The 17,586-nt window shown below is 37.9% G+C and overlaps 1 protein-coding gene across 7 annotated transcripts in view; it reads right to left on the bottom strand.

Annotated features, from left to right (window-relative positions):
• The window catches only part of TENM1 (teneurin transmembrane protein 1), a 912,278-nt gene that overhangs the window by 221,296 nt on the left and 673,396 nt on the right, over positions 1 to 17,586 (bottom strand). For 5 of the 7 annotated variants that reach the window (XM_072043002.1, XM_072043001.1, XM_027465532.3 and 2 more), the window contains one exon: positions 269 to 529. The exons of 1 other annotated variant lie outside the window; for it this stretch is intronic. In XM_072043002.1, coding sequence (XP_071899103.1) covers positions 269 to 529 — 261 coding nt within the window. Of the gene's footprint in view, positions 1 to 268; positions 530 to 1,044; positions 1,517 to 17,586 lie in introns of those variants that run through there. One more of the 7 variants, XM_072043003.1, reaches the window with a different exon arrangement.

Genomic DNA, 17,586 nt, shown 5'->3' with positions numbered 1-17,586 from the left:
CTGTTGCATAAAAACAGAGAAAATAGGAAAGTAATTGCTCTTTAGAATAATGTATTTTAACAGAAATTTGGTCTCATTTTTTGTCTTATTTTCCATCTACACTATAAACACAATCCAAATACTAAACAATCTTTTCAACTTTCATATAATATATAAACCTAAGGAGGAAGGAGAGAAAAAAAAGAAAAGAAATGAAAAGAAAGAAGAATAAGAAAGTCTCAATGAATTACTACTTCTAATCAGTACATTCAATGCATTTCTTTATTACCATTCTCCCCATCAGACTTCCTTTCGTGGTCAGTGTCAGTCAGGGACAATGCTGAGTTTGCCCGGCTTGACAAACAGGAGCTGTGCTCTGATTTCACCCCCCTCATCCACATCCTCAGGGCGTGATCTGGTGATGCTCCACCTTCGGTTTCAGTTTCCACATCTGAACCCACCTCTAGTGGGTAGCTGTGCTCAGATACACCATGTAAATCTGTTTGGTAGCCAGAGCACAGAATATGGGGAGTCTCACAGAATTCCATGTCTGGAAAAAAAAAAACACAAAAAAAACACAACACAGAAGTGTTTAGGAAAAAGAAAAAAAAAAGTGAAAAACAATGTACATTTGGTGTTCTTTAGGAGAATCTGTTTTGAGAATTAATATTGTTAACACTATTAGAACCCTTTTTTGGTCAATGACTCACTCTGCTATCTAATCTACTACAATAACACAATTCTTTAAGAGTGCCATTCTAAAGTATATAATACTGTACTGCAATTGTGTCTTTGTCAGATAGAAATATGTAATTCAAATGTGTACACACCGATAGCAACATATCAATTTACAACTGAAGTGAGTTAATATCAAAACCTTAAAAATACAGATATTTTTGTTTTTTGTCAGAAAGGTAACAGTTTTAAAATTAAATCTCACAAATCAGAAAGCTATCTAACAGGATTTTATGATAAGGAAAGCACAGATAATTTACAAATATAGAATTTACAAAATAATGACAGAAATATTTGGTTAATCACAGAAAGCAAAGAAAGGCTACTTACCATTGACTTGCTCTTTGAGAGTGCTGCCCTTGCATATTCACACCAGTGGGTTTTGGTTCTCCAGTGCTGGTGAACTACAGGAACTTCCTAGAAGAGCCGTGACTACTAGGACTGTACAAGTGCTATCTCATGACACCAAGTGATTAGAGATTTGGGAGAGTTGTACAGTGCTCAATACTTCTGTTACTCTTATTAAACACCACAACTGTAGGGCAATCCAAGGACAAACAGAAGGTGGACAGGAACCATGTGAATATGCAGAGGAAACATTCTCGAAGAACTACAGGTAAGTAAGACGCATTAGCAAATTATAACTTTCCTTTGAGGTGGCCTCTGCATATTCTCACTTGTGAGAATCCAATTACCAATGCAACTCCCAGGGAGTCAGACAAGGAGTTCTAATTAAATAAGGATTACAGAACTGCACTCCCTAATTGAACATCAGACCTGGGATGCCATCTTGAGAGACTAAATACAATATCAGACACATATACAGTATTCTTTCAATTTCTAGAGAAGAAACATCAGAGACAAGGGTCATTGAGAGAGACTGAGGACAAATATTTGCTTCTACTGTCATCCTAACTAAAGACTCAATTTGCCAAACTAATCCACTTACCAGCCAGTGAAAGGATCGGTTATAATTTTAAGCTTACTCTCAGAAATAACTAAAAGCCCTGGTATTTTCTTGAAGGCATTGATCAAAACCTACAAACCAAATGCTAAGATATAACAGACTGAAGTGGCTCAGTTTTCAAGTCATCTACCTCTGTAAACCAAATCTCTTTGTCATATAAATATTCCTGAAGTTCTCTGTTGTGGCAAGAGCCTACATGGGCTGGCTTTGAGCTTGGGCAACTGCAATGTGTTTCCTAGAGAGCAGGGAAAAGGCGGACAGCAAATAGAAAGAAGTGGCCATGGCCTCACTTTCCTGTGCAAGAGCCCTGGAAGGTCATCCTGGCTCCCTGGTGTTGCTACTGCAGGGACCAGCCCATTACAGCAGCACTGACCATCACTGCTCCTGCTCCTCTCACACGCCAGGGCAGCCATGGCACCCTCCACGGTACCCTCATCTCTTCTCCAGGCTCACAGGAGGAGGACTTGATCTCAGATCTCCACTTGGGAAGCTGCAAAATCGTTCACTAGCTCTGTCTCCAAGTCTTTCAAATGCCTTGAGGTGGGCTCTGAGGTTTGATGGAGATGGCTAGGAGAAAGCAAGTGAGATGTTGGGAGGTGGCTGCATAGTTTCTGCACTAGAGGGAACAGCTGGCACTTGAGCAAGTATCTCTTGATCTATGTCTCCAATGCCATCCTCCTTCATGCTGCCTGGGACCTGTCAAAACTGTCCCTGGGCTGCCTGGCGGAAGGAAGAAGTGTTTCAATGCAGAACTTGGGGATGCAAATGCAAACTGCGCAGTTGGGATGAGACTCTGTGCTGGATGCTGGTTCTCAATCCTCTCCAGATGCCTGCAAGAGAGATTTGAACCCCACTGAGACCCTCTGGAGAAAACTCTCCTTCCCCTGTGGCTAGGACAGTAAACACAAAACATTCAGTCTCCAGAAAAGCCTTGCTTTTCTGAGATTTTTGAAGCTCATTGGGCATTGGAGACATACACAGAGGGCATCTCAGAGCAAGTTACTGGATATAACTAAATGCAGCATTGTTCATATAATGACTTATTTGTAACTCTCATTTTAATTATGTATTATATACATGATGAACTAGTTCCACTTGGTTTAATTAGACAGCATGGACCAAACTTTTTTATGACATGAACAGTGCAGATATTGATGCTGGACACAACCATCGCAACTGAATTACACTCCTAAATTTTGCTTTCCTTCTGAGAACATAAATGAATAAAGCCACCTTTATACAAAGTACAGTTCCAAATTACATGTGGTCACTCTTATTTTTCTTGACCAAATCCAGAAAAGGACATGTATATAACCCAAATAAAAACCAACAAAGGTGCTGGACAACTAACCCAGCACCTAGCATCAATGCATTAAAGAGTGAATCCCATAAACAGGCTGATGCTGTTCCACCCTGACAGGACTGAATTGTTCTTTTAAAAGGAGGCTGTGGATGCCACTAGTTCACAAACACTTTCCATTAACAAAAAGTGAGTGAATGCTCCCTTGTAAAATAACTGATTTAAAGTTCCACTTAAATGAGCTGAGCTACTATAAAAAAGTGACAAGAGCTTCACTCCACATGCTGCCCTCTAAATCGTGCTGGCCAGTGGCTGGCACCAGCTTGTCACATGCAGGGGTCACGTCCACATCGTTCACTCAAACAGAAAATTCTGATGGTCAGCACACACTTTAGCAAATAACATGAAAAGGAGGAATAAATAGATACTGCCATTTAAAGAAGTATATTATCAAAAAAAAAAAAAAAAAAAAGATTTATCTGCTGAAGTCATACAAAATTCAAAGAAAGTAAATTAGACTAATGCATTTGGACAAGTGTGTTTAAGACCAGCAGGTCTGCAGTGCTTCTCATAAGAACTGGAGGGAAAGTATTCCCAAAGAATTATGGTTTATTGATGTACCTCAAGAATTGTTTATATTGAAAAACACACTTATTTATAACCTCATGGAATAAGAACCAAAAGAATTAATTACCAGACTTAATATTCACTCACATTTTGGTCAAGGCCCATACTTCAGAAATAACCTCCACTGGAACAATTCCCTAACACTTATATAATTCTCTCAAAAAGCAGTCTTATTTTCATTTTCAAACTTAGATTTCTGTGAAGCACTACAGCAAAGCAGCTTTCTCAGGTTATGTCTCTCCTTGTCAACTAAATAACAACACATGAAGCACTTTCTGAACCCCCTTCCCCTTCAAAGCCAATTTTTACTTATTTTCAGCAGCAAAGAAACTTTCCTGTAATTACAAATACTCTGGAAACTTCATGAGCCATGTCAGCTGATGCCAGGCCCTCAGGGAGCAAGGATGCAGGCACTTCCCTCCATGGATGTCCACCAGAGGCAGCCTGCAGTCTACAGTCTTGCCATTTGCAATTGCATATGCCAGTGGGAAAATTCATCACAGTGAATCTCACAAATGCTAATTAGATCACACATGTTTAAGAAACACAGAATTTACCCTTCAGTCTGTATGTAAATTCAAAATGTAGCAGCTAGCATTTTCAATATTCAGCTATTTTTTTGGCAGAGAAAAAATAAAGTGACTTTTTTATGCTACAACTCATAGCCAACCACAGTCCAACTCAATATACTGCCTTAATAACCTATTCCTTGAGTATACAAGCCTTTGTAGTAACTCCCATGGGCTGCATTTTCTGAAAAGTACTTAGTGTGCCAGGAGTGTCTGGTTTAGCCAGCATATCTAACCTTGTTACCTAAAATACTACACATTTCCACAAGGAGATAAAGTTCAAGTGGATTTATGATAGATTTAGTCTTACCAAAAAGACAGTCACAAGAGAAATGAGGGAACATTAACATGAAATTCAAATTTTTGCATGAACTGTGGAAAGAGGAAAAAAAGGCTTCTGTTACGAATGTATATGGAAGATCATATCAGAATATTAAACTCTTGAGCTTTGTAGCCATTGTAGCTGAACTATTAAAAGCAGGTATTTTATCCCTTACTCTCATTAAGAGAAGTTGATATAAAAAAAATAAAAGAAATATAAAAGAAAACAAAGAAAACATAAAGAAATATCAAATATTTTATGAACAGAAAATAGAAAGAAGGCTGGGTGCATTACAAAAACTCATCAACGTTTCAATTAACAGATCCCTTTCTTTCTACTTTTCTACTTTTACAAAACTTAGTTTTCCTGGGGAAAAAAAAAATCTTCAGAGAGGAGCAGTTAAAGAGAAATTTGACCTCATTGGACAACGGTGCATTTTCTCTTCTTTAAGAAATTCAAGTTGAAACAAGAATGGTGTAGCTGAACAGGCAGCCAGCTCTAACACTGCTCCTACCAAACAAGAGCTACTGAAAACTTCTGCCTTCTCTCTCCAGATACACCCACCCATTATTTGGGATATTACTACAGCATTAATTTAACTACCAGTAGAGTTAACAACTTAATTGCATTTTCATGCGTATACAAAGCATTTATCCCAGGGCACATTCAGGACAATCTCATTGTCCTTCATACCTGCCAGGCGCACATACCAACAATGTGGGGCTCCGCTCTTCAGTTGAGGATTTCTGCAGACCTTAGTGGACTTGCAGGACTTGTGGAATTTCCACATTGTTTCTGTTTGCCAAGAATATTGCTAATTTAAAAAAAACTAACTAGGGGAGTAGTTATGTTTTATTATTATTATTATTATTTTTAATAAATAAATATTTAAAATGATAATAATAATAATAATAAAAAACAACTGTTCAAAAAGAGATGAGCACAAATCCTTTCAAATTTTCATACTCCCTTATGGAAAAATGTAATTTAGTATAAATAACAAAAGGACAAATAATAATACCTATTTAAAATATTTATTTTATTTATCCGTTTAACTAGAGAAAGAACTTACAGAAAAATGGACAATTATTATAAACTGAAATAGTTTGACCAGTTGCTATTGCATGCCTTGTATGAACCCTAATAAAGCCATTTGGATTTATATATTTTAAAAGTCTCTTTGAATATCATTGATTCAGAAATTTATTTTATCCTTAAGTCTTGGTATAGGGTTCTTCTTATTCTGAGAAATCTCCCCACCCAAATGCACACAAAATCAGTTCTCCATGTCGAAATGTACAAATTGCTCTATGTTTGCTAATGCAAAACTATAAAGAAAATTTTGTGCATTAACTTGGGGGGAGCCTGAGTAGCTCTGATGGAGGGAGAAAATGTCAGTGTATTGGAAGTTTATACTATATATACTAATTATACAATACTCATCTGATGTCAGTCTGCCTTTTTTTTTTTTTTTTTTTTTTTTTTTTTTTTTAACACTAGAGGTTATTTGAGAATAGCAGGAATGTCACTCTAGGGAGCAGATCCTATGGGAATAATCTGAACAAAATTGGAAGAAATTCCACACAGGCAAATAATATACATTAACACAAATAGCATCACAGTCACAGAAGTTACCAAGCTAATGTCTGAAGGAGTGACAGTACGAATGCAGGGGAAAAAATACCCCAAACATGCAGTAATTGAGGTTGCTGTATGGCATGGGATTTTCCAGTACTACGTGGTGAATTTCACACTTTGAACTACCACCAATAGTTTAATCAGCAAGTGCATTTCATATGCTTCAAAATAAGAAGTTAAGGCCAGCTACTCGTGGCAAAAGATAGATACGAGGAGGAAGGAGGAGAGGGGAGGAGAAAATAAATCAAATGGGGAAAGAAATTAATGTCCAGTTTTTGAAGCAATACATATGCACCCTCCTAAATGAGAAATTTTGAGGGCTATTGAGCACTCCACTAAATTCAGTGTGTTCAATAGCCCTGAAAATTTCTCATTTCTCACCTCAGCACTACGGTTTACTGGCTGTATACTGGACTTGAGAAGTAAATGTGTAGACATTTTAAGTCTGTTTTATAAAGTCATTCATGTGACATAACCTGCTAGATAACTCAGTGAATGTTTCTTTTTTTTTCTTTTTTTTTTTTTTTTTCTGTGCATTCACATTTGATTTATTAAAGTTTCATTTTATTATTATTTTTTCTTGTTTCCATGTTGAGAACATACTACTTTTTTCCAGGGACAATATTATTTAAGGACATTAAACTTCAGCAACCTTTCATATGAGAATCATTGAGGAAGAAGTAAAAAAATCAAATATTTTGCAAAAGCACTTTACACTGTTTTTTTTTTTTGTTTTTGTTTGTTTGTTTTTAAAACCACTTATCACTTGCTACACTATTATCACAGTCCAAAACATTCAGCTGCATTTATTTCAGGAAGAAAATAATCACATAAGTAATCTGCACATAGAAGGTATCATTTGCGTTTTTATGCATATATCAAAGATACAGTATTGCACGCTTTCTTTTACTGTACTTCAACTTTTCCTTACATTCCAAGATCAGGGTAGATGAGGCCCTGAGCAACCTGATCTAGTGGGTGGCGTCCTTGCCTATGGCAGTGGGGTTGGAACTAAATGATCTTTAAGGTCCCTTCCAACCCGAGCCATTCTATGATTTTACAATTCCCTTATCTCTATGGTTTACTTTCTTATATTAATCTCCAGTTACCACCAGAGATACTAGTAAATTAAAAATAAAAGTAATAACAAATAAGGAAGGATTAAAATGGGAATCAGAGTCTGCTATAACACTGAGAAATTTCATGAAATTTGCAGATTAGGCAACTAAGGGATTACAGAAGAAGTTTGCACTTTCACAAAACCCTTAGGCTTGTAAAATTTACGAGAAGGAAAGAAACTATTTCTCAGGTCTTTCCCCAGAGGAAGCAGAGGATGAGGTTCCAAGCCATGCCTCATGGCAAACACCCTTCGAAGTCTCTTCTTCAAACTAATTCTTCAAACATAGAAATAGGGCAGAAGCAGACTGGCAGGAGTAGAATGCACCAATTTTAAAAATGTGCCTGGAGTTCTCAGAGTGGATTTATTTATTTATTTTAAATTACTATTAAAATCCAACATGTATAAGGAAACGTAGTTCTCAAATTTTGCATAGAAATCATCCTAATTTTAGGAAGACATGGACAAACATCCTTTCTTCCAAGAAGAGGAAAATCCTTTTTGTAGACTACTGGAAATCTACAACACTGGAGATCGCGTTTTCAAGAGTAACTAGCAAAACGTCAGAGATAAGGCTTCTAGAGATACAATGTGGATGCAGTAGGTCTCAGTTTAATTTAGAAAGAAACATTATCATTTTCCAATAGATCAGGAATTTAATCCTTCAAGTTCAAATACATCTTAAATATTGCTGGCTAATGCCTTCCCTGTTCTTAAAGTGCAGCTTTATGATGTAAAATACTTCCCTTTACACAGACTCTGTTAAAGAGGAATTTCTATTGCAGGCACTCATAAATATATCTCCTTTAATGAATTTTGGAGTTATAAAACCACAGCAAATGCCAGGAGTTAGCATTTAACCTAAATTTCTGATAAAAGAAACGTACTTAGTCTCAAATAATGACCACACTAACTCTACCCTATTAAAGGCAAGAGGGAAAAAATCTAATTATCACAGACAAGAAAGAACCTCAGCATCATTTGTGAGAATAAATGACGTTCTTGTAATCTAGAGTTGAAATAGATTTTGGAAAAGTTGCCTTACAATACATTCAATTACAATTTCATTTTCCATATGCAAAAATATATTACAAAAGAAAAAATTTTCAAGAAAAAAGATCTGTTGTTTCCAAACGGTGCATTATAAGAGATGCACTTCTATTTTCTTTCAAGAATTTTAAAAAGTCTCCTTGGTTCTAAAATCATTTGTCACTTACAAGTTCTGGCATTTGTGTATGTGTTTAAAGGAAGCAATTCATAATAGATCTTTTCTTCTTGTCATTAAATTTTCAAAATTAAAGCTGGTTATAGTCTTAGTCTGTAGTTTTATTTATTTATTTTTTTACTAAAAAAGAAAAAAGACTTTTATGAAGTACAGCAAAACTATGAATCAAATAATCTAGAAAAAAAAAAATACTAATGTTTCTCTTTGAAAGTTTCATATGAATTAATATTCTTCCTCAAGATTAACAACAGAAAGCGAAGCAGTGGAGTACTGATAGCTTTAGTCCTGTCTACTTATAACTTACCAGGCATAGATAAGGCAGCGGTTCCAGCTTGGAAGCCTCTTTCTCATTTAAGAGAAGATTGACGGACAATTTTTTTTTTACCAGAGTATAAATTGTATACTACCAATTTTTAATGTGAAATTATCCTCAGATTGTTGCTACATATCTACAAACTTCTGGAATTTCTGAACACAATTACATTTAAAGCAGAATCACTTTCATTCAAATATCAATCTTAGAGATTTCATGATAGGTATTGTTTTCTAATAGAACTCAGGATGGAAATATGAAATTAATTTCTACCAACAGTTTTTATTTTGGTTTGTAAAATATTTTTAAAATACATGTTTTGTTTCTAAAAGTATTGAATTTGTTTTCTTTTAAAATTCTAGAAGAACCATTGACATGAGTGAATACCAAAGCTTTTTTTGAATATAAAACTGCAGGTATCTGTACAATTTTAATTGGCTTAGAAAGTGTTAGATGACAATATATTAAAAACAAACAAAGCACATCATAATTGAATTCATTTACATTACTGTAAATCTAGAAAAATTGTCTATGATGCCAGTGGGTCACATAAAGAAGATAGTATGTGGGCACAGGTCAGCACAACTTTCTCACCTTGACTTCCACCAAAAGGTACGGAGGTCTACCGTCACTTAAAATTTGCTTAAAAGAGAATCTATCACCCATTGTCCTTTTAAGTTAGAGGTCTGACAGTGCCCAGAGGCAGGCTGGAGTGGAGGAAGGTGGTTTGTGTCACCCTGGGTCACCCAGCAAACACACCTAAGAGTTATTTCAGGTCTGAAACAACACAAACGGGAGCAAGGCTTCTGTAGGACTTTCATCCACTGACAAAGTTCACATTCCAACTCTTGAATCTTTAAAAACCCTGAAAATTAGGAAGAAGTATTTGCAGTATTTGCAATAGAGTATTTGCAATTTGAATATTTGCAATTACAGTAAGCATCTGGAGGCAGAATCGCTTGAAAGGAATGGGTGAGGCGTAAAGCTCTCCCCAGGCTCTGCATTCAGCAGACAAAAAACAGGAGATGGTCACTGCTGTCACAGTCCTGCCACCACAGGAACAGGAGAAACAGAGGAGCAATAGCTCCTATCGCCCTAACCCAAACCAACAACCCTCTGACAGGATTAGCATATGTATCCTTTCCTTCTTGTTGTGAATCTGCTGGTAATTCAGGGCAGAGAATTTACCAACAGATCAGAAATGAAAAAGCTGCTAGTGAGAGAGAACAGACAGCATCAGGACAGCTTTGTAAATCTTGACAGACACTTGCTGGCTCTGAAAGGTGAACTATTTATTGTGATTTTTGAGAAGTCAAGAAACATAACAAACCAAAACAAGTATTACATAGCTCTTTAGAGACGTAAATATTTGTCTCTTTCTGATTAGATTGGTAAAAGCTTGACAAACTCCAGCCCGCAAGCTTCCAGCATCACCAAGTGTGCTGGTCAGAGGACTTGCTACCAACCAGCCCCTTCATACCTTAGGAATCAGCAGCATAAGTGCTGTAAGCTGAAAGTACATCCAATTCCTCTCTCAAGCTCCCACAGCTGAAAAGACTGTCAAATGGTGACAAAATTTGAAATTTTCATCCATCCTTTTTTTGGTGGAATGTCAAAGATTGGCAGAAAAATATACCTAATTTTGTACTTCTTTCTCTTTATATATATAAATATACATGAGTGTGAAATATTACATATACATAAATACTGACACAGAACTATTTAAATATAGAATTGTACAACCTTAAAATAACTAAACTTGAAAGGATTTTAGGCAGCCTGTTCCCATTCTCAGAGCTAGGCCAAGTTAGATCAGGTTGCTCAGTGCCTTCAATGAAGAGTATCAGAGCACAACAAAGCATTTTAAAACCATCTCCTAGGTGAGGTTTTCAAGAGACAGCAGGTTATGCTCTAACAATAAACCTAGAAATCCAACCTTCTTTTCATGATTTTGAAAATCCAATCCACACTGATTCATTTTTCACTGTTAAAATATCCCATTTCCCTGTACATTCAATAACAGTTTTTAACGTGTGATCACCTTTTCCACTAAAAATCAACACAAACTGTGAGACACTTCCTACTTCAGAGTTTAGGACAGTGAAACTTTGAACTATTTAGGATTACAAGTGCACACATTTGCACTTTCCCCCCTTTTTTCCAGATCTTTGAAAAATTTACTTGTGGTGTAGATGATCTCAACACATGAACATCTACTAGGGATGCAGTATACATGTATACCTTAATTTAGATTAAACAATTAAGGAACATTTAGACCAACAAATACACTCTTCTGATTAATCCTGAAACAGGAAAGGGAGAAAGCATGCATGCAAGCTCTTCAGTACTTCCATTCAAGTCCAATTACATCTGGCTGCCAACCTGACATCGATGAGAACATATGAAAGACAACTTGGCACATCCGTTGCATTTGATTAGCCAACTGGGGATACAGATTGTCAGTCAAATAACCCCACTTTCCCCAAAAACCTCGAGAGGTTTGTCATCAAATGTTCCATGTGATCAAGAAATGGGAGATTAAAATCCCTTCAAAAAAAATTCTGACCATTTCTGCTCCCTTCTTTTTTCAAGCGTTCAGTTTACCGTAGGGATTTCGATAACAGCAGTCAGATGTGAAGGTCAGCTATGCTGCAGTTTAAAACAATTTAATGGAAATAATTGTTTTTGCATATCTCATTTTAATAGGCATGATCACAGAAACCATTTTCCAACTATTTAACACATATCCCTCCCCAAGATATCCCTCCAAGATTTTTCTAATATTTCCAGATATTATTTCTTTACACTACATTCCATTAATAAGTTACTTAACTTTAAACAAATCATATTCTCATATTAAGATGGAATAAGGTATCCCAGCTGAAAATGGTGCAGTCATTGCAGGCGTGCATGCCCAGAAAATACACTGTGGTAATCCGGCTTAAATATCACCCAGCATCATTACTATTTAAGTTAAATAAACTGTTCTTAAAACATATTTCACCCTAAAATGCACATCGTGGTTACAAAGAAAATATGAAAATCTCAGCCATTTATGTCAACATAATAAAGCTCCTAAGCACAGGATCTACAAAATTCAGGGTTGTTAAAGTGGAGAAATTGATTACAGAAGGGAACAGTGTACCTCCAATAACATTTTCCAAAATTATTCCAATAGCATTTGTCTTTATGCTGTTAAGCTATTTAAATAGGTACTACAAGATGCCCAATTCCCTGTATATTAGGAGGGATTCTAATTCTGCAGGAGGATCTGGATAGGCTGGACTGATGGGGTGAGGCCAACTGCATGAAGTTCAACAAAGCCAAGTGCCGGGTCCTGCGCCTGGGGCGCAATAACCCCAAGCAGAGCCACAGGCTGGGAGATGAGTGGTTGGAGAGCTGCCAGGCAGAGAAGGACCTGGGAGTGATGGTGGACAGTCGGCTGAATATGAGCCAGCAGTGTGCTCAGGTGGCCAAGAAGGCCAACAGCATCCTGGCTTGTATCAGAAGCAGCGTGGCCAGCAGATCTAGGGAAGTGATCGTCCCCCTGTACTTGGCTCTGGTGGGGCCGCACCTCGAGTACTGTGTTCAGTTTTGGGCCCCTCGCTACAAGAAGGACATTGAGGTGCTCAAGAGAGTCCAGAGAAGGGTGAAAAAGCTGGTGAATGGTCTGGAGAACAAGTCCTACGAGGAGCGGCTGAGGGAGCTGGGGTTGTTCAGCCTGAAGAAGAGGCTCAGGGGCGACCTTATCCCACTCTACAGGTACATTAAAGGAGGCTGTAGCAAGGTGGGGGTTGGTCTATTCTCCCACATGCCTGGTGACAGGACAAGGGGGAATGGGCTAAAGTTGCACCAGGGGAGGTTTAGCTTGGATATTAGGAAGAACTTCTTTACTGAAAGGGTTGTGAGGCATTGGAATGGGCTGCCCAGGGAAGTGGTTCACTCACCATCCCTGGAGGTCTTTAAAAGACGTTTAGATATAGAGCTTAGGGATATGGTTTAGTGGAGGACTGGTTAGTGTTAGGTCAGAGGTTGGACTAGGTGATCTTGACGGTCTCTTCCAACCTAGATGATTCTGTGATTCTGTGAATATTTGTTTAGAATACCAAGATCTGTTTTCATCTCATTTTTCACCTCAAGATTTGAAGAGCTCCAAAAGAGCGAGTAAGTACCATCATTCCTGTACTGTGCCAAAGGGAATAAAGGATGAGAAGAATTTCAATGCACACCAAATCAAAAGACCTCGGTACATTTTCACAAAGTTTGACGAAGTGCTGCAAGTCTCTGCCATCTGTCACCAAAAACATATCCAAGCTTTGGGAACAATGCCACTGCACTTAAAAATACCTCCAGTGTTTTTATGGGGGTAGGAGCACTAGGCTGCATTTTTCCCAGCTCTAGACCTCATCAATTCCCTTGCCCTTTCTTAACATAAGTTCCTATTGTTTTGATATACTAAACGGTTTATTTGGGCATATAACGCTCGTTTTAGCAGTTATTCTAATCGCTGACTTTGAAAACACCAGCCCGGGGTTTAAACCACATAGCATCTTTACCTTTCACAGAGACACAGCCATCTATCTAATTGATACCTAGCAACTAACAAGCCACTGACAGGTAAGCATTAAAATGTGATTGCTCTCCTTTGAAAATGAGCAGGTAAGCACCTGCTCTTTCTAATGCAAATCGCAGATAACGTTGCCTATCCAGGAGTAAAACAAAGTCCCCGTTATCAGCAAATAAATGGGCACATTGGTATTGCTGATGTCTATGAATGGCTGGGAGGCTGGCTCCCTAACACGGGAGAGCTAGAAGCTGGTAACTAAACAACCTTGTTGGACAAATCTCCCCAAAAAAATGTAAATTAGAAAATGAAATTATTTGTTTAGGTCTTAACGGGCCGAAAAGTACAGGAGGAACAACCCACAGTATTAGCGTTCTGCATAGACAGAGCTTCTAAAGCTTCCCAGCATCTGCCTTTGAGACTGACCCCTTTTGGGTGGAACACAAAATGCACACCAGTGGCCTCCATCCCTTGTGCTCTGCTCTCAGGCCCCACAGCTCAGCAGGGGGAAGCAAAGTCTGTGCACCACAGCTCCTGGTTCTGCAAAGCTGCTGCCTGATTGATGAGCTTGGGAGAGCTGAAGGTAGGAGCCTCCCCAGCAGCTGACAGTACTCTGTCAGCCCAGGGAAAGTGAACGAAACCAAAAGAGTGAGATAGCTCACTACCAGATTAGCCTACAGCAGCCCTGGAAAGTCTTCCATGCCCTGAAGGTAGGCTTGCCACAGGCAGATAAGCAAAGCTCAAGTTCAGTACTGCTGGAAACGCTTTGTGTCTCCTTATTAAAAAATTCACACAGTTGGAGGTGAACTAATTGAGGTGGTGGAGACAGTAACACAGAAGGCATTTAAAATGTAATTAAGCCATGATCAGAAAAGGGACACAGAAGGGAGAAAGCACGCAAAATAGAGACTCCAGGGAATACCGGATTCGAGCACAAATGAGAGCAATTGTGTATTGAACCACAAAGACATTTCCATATACAGGTATACAGGGAAGTAAAAAAAAAAAAAAAAAAGGAAATGTGCAGTCATTTTAGATAAACTTCATTAGCTTTAATGTGCCCCATAGAGACAGGTGTTCTGACTTGAAAAGGGCCCTATCCTGCACCTGAGGGATTCTGAACCACACAGGGGATCGCAGAAGAACACTGCAGGATCAGAGTCTTGATTCGTTTGGCTTCATTTTTTAGAAGCGTGCTTTGCTTTAGTTCTGCTTTTTGCTGCTCTGGAAGGATTGCAGCAGCTGCTGTTTCATATTGTGAAATGCACAGCTCATGTGTATACCTACTATATAAAGGAGGGGAAAACAAACAAAAAGAAGAGTAAAAATGTGTAATTATAAATATTACAGTTTTGACCTCAGACATACAACAAGCATTCCTTTTATGACAAAATCTGCAGAACAGAGAGGCTTAAAGTGAAAGCCTACAGAATTTAGTCCCTATTTCCCTTCAGCCTTAGCTGTTTTACAGAAATAAATGCATCGGAAAAAACACAAACTACTACCTAGCCTTGTAACAAGAAAGGAAATGCTTAAACATCCTTTTGTACAAAGCTTTCTGTTATCTAACAGTTTTATGTTTAAATAGACCTTAAAGCCCTTTTCCTTTGCTTTTTCCTAATAAATTTGTTTCATGAAAACCTCCTGAGTTCAGTCTTCATGAGTAACAGCGTCCCTCTACAGGGCACAAGTCCCATTTGGGTTTTGCCTTTCTTGGTGTTATCTACCATTCAGTACAGTCTCATTTCCCTGTCAGCTGCTTCATGATTTCCCAAGCTGCACCACCTTGTACTGTGCCTGATATGAGATATGGCAGTGACAGCACAAATAGGAAACAACCAGCACAGCCAAGCAGGACGACTAGCACAGGCTGCAAGCAGTATATCAAGAAGTGGCTATGAAGAAAAAAACACCACACATTTGTTTGTAGAAGCTTAAATCACTTCTCTCTAAAAACATAGCAAGATCCTCTCTGACAGTACTGGTCTTGCAAAGCAGTCTGACTTATTTCGGTCAATACACGAAGAACTGATCAATGAGTTAGGATGAGATGCCCTTTAATGCCAGAACTTACAGTGGAGTGGAGAAGAAGGAAGAAAAGGCTTGGGCTTGGTGGCTTTGAACAGGAGGAAGACTCAATACCACCAGTGATGAACAGGGAGTTGCAGTGCTGTAATGAAGAAAGCAAGCACAGTACAAAGAACCTTTTTCTCCGTGCTAACAAAAGATACTCCTCTGAACCATCTTTTCAACAACAAGTACATTCAGAAGAGTATGTACATCACGCATCAATGAAATATTCCCTCATCTCTCTGGTTTATTTCATTTGAAAATGGGCAATGCACAAACAGCAAGGAACAAATGGGTGGACTCCATGACAGAAATTAGAACATCAAGTGAAAAGCAACCTGAGGATGTAATGGTACAGAAAAATTTAAGATACTGGCCAGAAAACTTCACAAATCAGTGTTTTTCTGTTTTACAGACCTGCCTTCTTGCTTAGGCTAGTTTGCTAAAATTACAGCAGGCAGACTTGTTAAGCAAGTTTGAAGATTTTTTTTTTCAAAATGATACAAACACCATAAAATTATCTTGCATATTGCCAAAGACACGAAGTCAGTAAATACATCACTTGCAAAGCACACATTACTGAAGTCTGACCATTTCAGATTCTGACTGATCTCTTGCCACTGCTGCCGCAACTACTTTTAAAGTTTAATGTAATAATTACACAAAAGAAAGACCAAAATTATACCAACTGAAAGTCCAGACCAATCCATTCCTATAGCCAATTTAAAGACTGACTTTTCTTTTAGTACCTATAATCATTGAGAAAAACTTGAAAATATTGGAATATTATGTCTGAACACTTGATTGCAATACACATTCTAAATCGGAGAACCAAGTTCCAGCAAAGCATCACCTTGTTTCTGCCCATTGCATTCTTTCCTCCCAGTCTGGTGTGCAGTTTAAGGTAGCATGTGTAAACATGAGTGGCAGATGCCTCGTATTCTTTTTTCCTGAAACATCCACAAGTGTATAAAGGCAGTGTTTTTTAATTCTCGTCATGGTCATCTGACCCCATCTGATACCCGAGCATTAATAAAGCATGAGGAACCATAAGCTTCATGCTGCCAGAACAGTGCCAGAAATGACTGGTGGTGTGAGAAGTTTGGTTCGAGTGGAGTTGTTTGGGGATGACGATAATTATCTGTCAAATGAATATTCATCACACGGGTGAATCCAAGGCTAAGTAATACTTCACTATAGAGCGGGAACAATGCTATGGAGAAGTTGGCCAAAGCAGACACGGCTTGCTTTGCATTGAGCTCTAGTGCAGCTGGAGGATATACAGATGGGTGCCAGGAATTCATGAGCTGTAGAAACAGCCTGCAGTAAGCAGACCCATCCCCTATGTTAGTCTTACCAACAAAGCATAAAATACAAAGCAGAAAATTAGCTAAATAAGCTTTTATATCTCTGAAGGCATGCTCAGCCCTACTGCAATAAATATGTTGCTTCTGTTGCTTCTGGAAGAAGTAAATAGCATGGAGGTGTCCAATGTCACCCTCTCCTTTTCTCCCAACATCTCTTGTCACGGACCATCTTGTTTAGAGTAATAAAAATTTTCAGAGGCAGCCATTTCAAATGTACAGCCTGTCTGCTGATGTCTTTACTAGTGGCACAACCCTCTGTCTAGCTGAGGCAAACACCTGGCAACTGACTCAGAGGAACAATGGCCACCACAGTGGGGCTGAAGGAAGAGAGTTTATTTTTATTTATGAGCATAAAAAAAAAGTCATCAGATTCAAAAAAGCTAGGAAAAAAAAAAAAAAAAGGTTTGTGTGCCAAAAATCCACTATTCTTTTTTAAAAGAAATTGCATTGTACTATGCTACTACTAAATACATACCCTTCTGTATTTACACACACATTTGTAGTAAAGTATTTGAAAACTCTCACAGAAGTGAGATTAATAATCCTATTAATAATAGGATATTATTGACAAAATTTAAAATTAAATCATGTATCCACCACCCAAACAGAAGAATTCAATGTATGTACGTCAATATATGATCCTTTGACTCCTACTAGAAATAATGACATAACCATGAACTTCTTTAATTTCTTTACTAGGTGGGTTAAATGTCTGTACCAAAATTACATTCCAGAAGATCAGATTACCAGTGTCCTGATCTACTTTTATTTTTATTTTTTAAAAAGTTCTATT

Source organism: Anas platyrhynchos, chromosome 10 (genome assembly GCF_047663525.1).
Source record: "Anas platyrhynchos isolate ZD024472 breed Pekin duck chromosome 10, IASCAAS_PekinDuck_T2T, whole genome shotgun sequence".
Taxonomy (NCBI): Eukaryota; Metazoa; Chordata; class Aves; order Anseriformes; family Anatidae; genus Anas; species Anas platyrhynchos.
The sequence above is the reverse complement of the archived record's forward strand: the minus strand, read 5'-3'. Positions and strand labels throughout refer to the sequence as shown.